This window comes from Quercus suber, unplaced genomic scaffold (assembly GCF_002906115.3).
Source record: "Quercus suber isolate HL8 unplaced genomic scaffold, Cork oak 2.0 scaffold_175, whole genome shotgun sequence".
Taxonomy (NCBI): domain Eukaryota; kingdom Viridiplantae; phylum Streptophyta; class Magnoliopsida; order Fagales; family Fagaceae; genus Quercus; species Quercus suber.
The window spans coordinates 945891-952900 of record NW_027069635.1 but is presented as its reverse complement, the minus strand read 5'-3'; the positions used below and the strand labels follow the sequence as shown (position 1 = coordinate 952900).

At 34.6% G+C, this 7010-nt stretch overlaps 1 protein-coding gene and 1 pseudogene across 1 annotated transcript; one reads left to right on the top strand and one right to left on the bottom strand.

Annotated features, from left to right (window-relative positions):
• Positions 1-3185: 3185 nt before the first annotated feature.
• On the bottom strand, positions 3186-5772 carry LOC136069538 (cytochrome P450 81D1-like; annotated as a pseudogene).
• Positions 5773-5838: 66 nt separating this feature from the next.
• On the top strand, positions 5839-6777 carry LOC136069537 (uncharacterized). The gene has a single exon (XM_065778208.1). The coding sequence runs from the start codon at positions 5839-5841 to the stop codon at positions 6775-6777; it is 939 nt and encodes a 312-aa protein (XP_065634280.1).
• The last annotated feature ends 233 nt before the right edge of the window (positions 6778-7010 follow it).

Below are 7010 nucleotides of genomic sequence, written 5' to 3'. Positions count from 1 at the left end.
TTTGTTCAATTTTATTTTTTTAATTGTGTATTTTGAAATTATATTATTATTATTATTATTAAGGACAAAGTTTAGCACTATACTAGTTTGGAGCTATCTCTTCCAACCCATTACATGGAGATTTAATAAGGACAAAGTTTAGCTACAAAATTGGTTATAGCCTAAGATTATAAATTTACTCAATAAAATAAACATTATTACATATTTTGAAAATTTAACTGTTGAATTGCATGTTCTTTACGCTTTCAATACACATGTCAAATTTTGTGTCAATTGAATATTATTTACAATATGATCTACAAGTTTATATTTATGCATAATTTTAAACTACAAAAACTTGCAATTTAAATAATTTATTGATGATATAGTTATTAATTTTTAATTTTCTAGAAATTTTGCAAGTATGAAGGATATAAGAAGAAGATGTAATCTGCTGGTAGATTTGTCAAAATTTATCTCCAATAAAAAGATATTGAGTAAGGTTGTAACCTAAGGCTACAACAGATTTTATAGCTAAACTTTGTCTATTTAATAATTCATGTAAATTATTTAAATAAGTCAATGGCTCATTCAAGAAGTCATGTGACTAAAATTACATGTGAATGGTCTTTTCAACTACCACAAAATGAGTTGGAGGAAGATAGTATCAAACCAGTTTGAAGGTAAGCTTTTTCCTATTATTATTTTCTCATAATGGAAGGAAGGCATTAGGGTAGCTTGGTTTAAACATGTGACATAGGAATTGAAAATTTAAAGGGAGGTGTAGGAGGGTGACCAGGGGCGTAGCTAGGAATAATTACTTGGGGGGGCCGGATTGTAAACAACGGTGATGATTTTTCGGTCCTTTGTATGGATACTTTATGTCTCTAGGTTGATATGGACTGGTTATGAGATAAGCTCATCGAATTTCATCTTGTTTGTTGATAGGAAATTAATATATTTGTTTACGTGATCTTGGATCACGGTCTATCCCTTTAGATTCAATTCTTGAACATTTGGAGGGACGGTCATTAGGAATTGAAGTATTAACATTTGTTTCTACAGAAGTCCTAAGTTCTGAACGACTAATATCTTTTTTCTTAAAGAATGCATCAATTGTTTGTCGTTTGCTCATTATTTGACACCTAATTTCAATCCCAAAAAAAAAAAAAGAAAAAAAAAAGAAAAAGAAAAAAAAAGAAAAGCAATTCAACAAATGATAAACTAACTTGGGAGAGAGAGATAATAAATTATCATATAAAATTCATTCTTACATGAATTATAATATAAATACACCTATAGTTAAGTAATGACCTTTTAGGATAAAAAAACTAAATAAACAAATCAATCAAAAGTATAAACAAACAACATAAACCAAATAAATTTACAACGCCCCACTATCATGTATAATGTAATGACTGAAAACCAATAAACAAACTCACGGCCCTCACACCAATTTCCTTTCATAGATTATTATTTTTTTTTTCATTTATAATTTACTTGCTTTACTACCTAACTATACAATGCAAGCCCCATTCGGCCCTCACTCAAGGGACAAACAACACAAAAGCCAAAAGGCTAGTCTCAGAATCAATGGATCAAATAATAAAGAATACAATAACAATAAACACAAAAAGACAAAAGACAAAGTCAAATAAGTATAAATTGCTTTGCTGGCAAAGGGAAATCACATACACATATTTGATATTTCTATTCTACTATTAGTATTTAGTTCAGTTGTAAAGAAAAAGAGAGAGAAGTCAAGTAAAGAACTGAGATGAGAATGAATGAATGAGATACCTTGAGGAATTGAGGTGAGGGCTTAAGTTGAGGTTGAGGCAATGAAAGCTAGTTTAGCAGTCTGGTGGAGGTAGTGGCATCACGGTGAGCCGACGGGGAGATTGTTTCTGAGGCAGAGGCGTGAGCGTGACACTATTGGAGGCGTGAACTGAGAAGGTAAAAAACTAAGGCAGAGGCGTGAAAGTATATTAGATTGTTCTCTCTTTTTTTTTTTTTTTTTTTCAGACGGTGAGGATTGAAGTCCGAAGATGCCTTTTGTTTGTGTTTAATTAGGTATTTTAGATTTTGGATTTGGGCTGGGCTAGAAGTGTCTATGGTTTAGAAAAGAATACTTTTGTTTGATTAGGAAATTGGGGCTGGCTGGTGGGGCTGGATGTGGGCTAAGTTTTTTGCTTAATTTGAAGTTGTATTGGACTAGAGCCCTAGAAAAATTGTTGAGAATATGGGGGGCGAGGGGTAGATCTTAACTTTTGGGGGGCCCCATGTAATTTTTTTTACATATTCTAGTGGAAATTTGAAAAATTTTGGCGAGCCAAGTGGCTTCGCCCCTAGGAGGGTGCTACTTAGGCTACAAGGGGACAAAGTATGGCTAACAAACTAGGTTGTAGTTAATAGTTACAACTCCCACTAAAACATTAACATGACTATATATTTTTTGAAAATCTAGCTGTTGGATTGCATAATTTTTTACTACAAAAACTTGAAATTTAAATATTTGATTGCTGATATAACTATTGATCTTTGATCTTATGGAAATTTTGCAAGCATGAAAAATATAAGAAGAAAATGTAATCTAATAGTGAATTTGTCAAAATTTTCATTTAATAAAAAGATATTGAATAAAGTTGTAGACATTCGTTATAATCAAGTTTTTATCCAAATTTTATCCAGTTACAAGCCCATTGGTGAAATGGGGATTTGGAACATATAGCAATGAATTTGCTACATGATCTTAGTCAACTCTGGACACATTTCACAAACAAAACGGCCAGGAGAAAAAATTATTGTCCAAAAACAATTAATTAAATGAGATATTTTGTGTATGATTTTTCAAATCTCTACACTTCTATTTTTTTCATAAATAAATACAAAAAATTTCTTCTAAGTTGAATTCAAAAATGCTAAATAGTTTGTTTTGCTTGTATCATATACTATACCTAAACCTATATTGAACATCCAAAACGTAGGAAAGGAAATATTTCTATTATTGATATTCTTTCTTATTAGTTAAAGAAAACTTCTAACATGATAAAATTTAAATATATGGTACAAGCAAAAAAGAAAATAAAAGGAAGAAGATAAAATTTAGTTATTATGAAAGTGTTTACTAAACAATTTGTACCACAACTCTAAAGTTTACTTTGCAAATATAGCTAAGCTACTCTCTAAAAACCCAAGGATACAGTTCAAACATCGTGCATAGACGTGGAAAGAATCTTATGCATGATAGGGCGTGCTTTACACATGGCTTCCAATGGTACGACTTTTGGCATATTCCATTTCCTTCGGTCATGTCAAATTTTTCATTAGTAACTCTTTCCCACTCAAAGCACTGAATCAGCGATCCCAATGTCAAGCTTACTGTACGTTGGGCAAGGCCTGCCCTAGGACAGGCCCATCCTCCCCAATCCAAAAGGCATTAACTTAATTATATGGGTCGCATTCACCAATTTCAAACCTTTCAAGTTTAAAACTAGTAGTATCTTCCTACAATTCAGGATCTCTATGCATGGCCTATGCATTGAGCAATAAAATTGTGTCACGTGGTATATCATATCCTCCGATGGTACAATCATTAGAAGAGAAATGAGGTACTGACAAGGGGGTAGTAGGGTACAATCGAATGGTCTCTGAGATGATACATTGAAGATAGTGTAATTTAGAAACATCTGGTTTGCCTATTAATTTCTCTTGTCCAATTTGATTGTCCAAGTCTACCCTAGCCTTTTTCAACACATTAGGATGATTAATCAAATTGGACATTACCCATTCTAATATAACTGCTGATGTGTCAGTTCCTGCAAGTATCAAGACCTGCACAAAATGTGTTTAAAATAAATAAAAAAAATGAAATAAACAAAGGATTGATTCGATACTTTGAAAAAAATCATTTTCTTAGAAAAATATAATCTTACTTGAAAGAAAGAAAAAATTGGGGAAGTTTTCTAACAATTAGCTATAATCAGGTTAATTTTAAGTGATAGTCCATCAATAATCATATCTTTTATGATGTCTTATGTCTATGATTCAAGCCCACCTCCCCCACTCTCCTATTATCTACCCATAAAAAAGCTATGTTAACCTAATTTGTCTAAGGGTTTTCAAGTAGTAGCCATGTGATAATAAGATTGTTTGTGGTATCCTATCTCTATGTTTTGACCTCAATTTCCCTCTTATCTACCTATCAAAATCATTCAACTATGTGTAACATGTAAATCTTTTATAAAAAATCTAAAATATAAAGAAACATCTAAAAACAAATGTATAACTTGTTAAAGAATGATATGATTTTGGGATCATTAAACCCCTCCATTATTTACCAATAAAAAATAAAAACTAATATTTGCCATCAAAATATAAATCATAAAGCCATGCTATAAAGTATATATCAACAATTCTCTCTCTCTCTCTCTCTCTCTCTCTCTCTCTCTATATATATATACATATGACCCTAAAAAGGGTAAAACTATATATATGTAAAGGAGGCATGGCTCATGGATTTTTTATTTTATTTTTTATTTCCCTCTCCTTGAATAAAAAAATGTCATACATGAATTTCATGTGATTTTTTTTTTAATAAAGAACTTCTAATTTTATTAAGAAACTTTAATAAAATTTAATTATTGGAAGCAAAATTCACTTTAAAAATCTATTTAAAATAGAATTTCATTTTTTAATATATAATTCTTCATTTAAAATTATATTTCATATATTTTTAATCTAGTACGGCTAAGTTTTTTCTAACACACACACACATATTCAATAAGTCTAGAACCACCTTAATTCATAAAGTATTTCAAAACTCCTAAGGACACAAATTGATAACGATAGATGATAAAGTTATTTTAATCATGAATTCAAATGAGAATTGTGGGTGGGTAAAGCCCAGCCATACGTAGTGGGCCTAAAGCCCAAGCTGAGGACTAGTCTATGTCCAAGGAGGCTAAAATTGTCGAGGGGTATTTCGCGTGAAAGAAGGATACATGGGGATGAAGAAACTATGTCTAAAGAGAGCATCATTGTTCCGAAGAGACAATCATCCTCGGATGAAGAGGTTTTGGGGTCATGTAAATATCTGGGGGGTTCAAATGAATTTACTAGTGACTTCAGCAATTTGGATAAGTTTTAGACACGCCTAGAGATAAGAGGAACGGAGAAATATCTAGAAGGAAAAGCTGCCACCATCGTATTAAATGCACTGCAGTAACTTTCCTAGCCGCATTTATGTGGAGAAGACCTCTGAACAGTACAACTTCAGTTACCGTCATTCACAAAAGCTAAGAGAAATACATGACATGACAGGGACTCAAGTAGGAAGCTAGATGGAGAACAAGTGGACGATAGGGATGGTAGTGGAGAAGGATATATAAAGAAGGGTTCCTAATGAAAAAGAGGGAAAAAAAAGGAAAAAGAAAAAAGGAGAAGTGTAACCGATATCCAATCTATTATAAGTTTCTTCGGATTTAATCTTACTTGGTCTTTACGTGTACTTTTATGCTAGTTTATACTTGCATGCTATGATCAATCGTTGTTAACTCTATAGTTAACCTAGCTCTATCACCCACGCTCTACAAATTCATTGTTTTTGGACTTGGGCCACAAATCCTAACCCTACAATTGGCGCCGTCTGTGGGAAAAGCTTGAGTATAAGTGGAAGCAACAGTAGTCAGTAATGGCGGAACCACGGCAACAACCAACAGAATCTGGGCGTCCCAGCTCATAGACCCTTTTCTCAATTTGGAGCACAGACAAGATCGTGAAGACAGTGTGCATACTACGCACCCTGAGCGAAGTCAACCTCATGGAGGAAGTCACGTGTCTTATGCAGAGAAGAATAGCATGCAAATAGAAATTGAGAGGTTAAGGAGGGAGTTGCGCCATGCAAAAAGAAAACGTATTTCTTCGCATTCTGATGAGGATTGGGACGACGAGCAAGATGTCACTTACAAGCAGAGGTCTCGAACACCAATTAGTGAATTCTTTTCATACAAAGAGGAGCACCGTCGCAAAAAGCAACTTCAGAGCCCATCACGTGGAGGGGTAGGAAATGATGTTATAAGTAAGGCTTTGAATCAAATCTCTAGGTCACCCTTCACGCACAGGATCGAAAGAGTAAGACTTCCTCGGCGTTTTAACCAGCCAACCTTTACCATTTATAATGGTAAAATGGACCCTGTGGAGCATGTGAGCCACTTTAATCAAAGGATGACTATCTATTCCAGAGATGAAACTTTGATGTGTAAGGTCTTCCCCTCTAGTCTTGGACTGGTTACAATGAGGTGGTTTGACAGCCTGAAAGTAGATTCCATCAATTTCTACCAAGAGCTCACTCAAGCATTTGGTTCATGTTTTATCACATGCCGAAGAGTGGCCAGACCCTTGTCTTCTCTGCTATCCTTGAGCATGCGTGAGGGTGAGACCCTGAAAGCGTACTCAGATAGGTATTGGGAGATGTTTAATGATATGGAGGGCAACTTTGATGCAATGGCCCTAGATACGTTAAAGCTTAGCCTCCCTACTGACCACGGTTTAAGGACGTCCTTGTCTGGTAAACCCGTTACTAACATGCGTCAGCTCATGGACCGTATTGAAAAATATAAAAGGGTTGAAGAAGATCAGCAACAAGGGAAAGGTAAGGACAAGGTTATCCCCCAGGAGAGGAAGGATTTCAAGTCGGACCGTTATAACAACAACAAGCCACGGAGAGATTTCGCAGGGCAGTCAGGATCAACAAATGCTCAAGCAATCAATATAGTGTTCAAGGAGCCAGTCCACTAGGTTTTGGAAAAAAATCAAGAATGAACCATTCTTTAGGTGGCCGAGTAAGATGGTAGGGAATCCTGAGAGGCGCAATTACAATCTCTATTGTCAATACCACCAAGACCATGGGCATACCACTGAAGACTGCAGAAGTTTGTGGGACCATTTGGACCAACTGGTCCATGAAGGCAGGTTGAGACATCCTTTGCATCACTCTAGTGGCTGAGGAGGTTAAATGAATTCTGAGTCCG

Coding starts and splice junctions, on each gene's coding strand:
- LOC136069537 (XM_065778208.1), top strand. CDS start 5,839: ATGCAAATAGAAATTGAGAGGTTAAGGAGGGAGTTGCGCCATGCAAAA.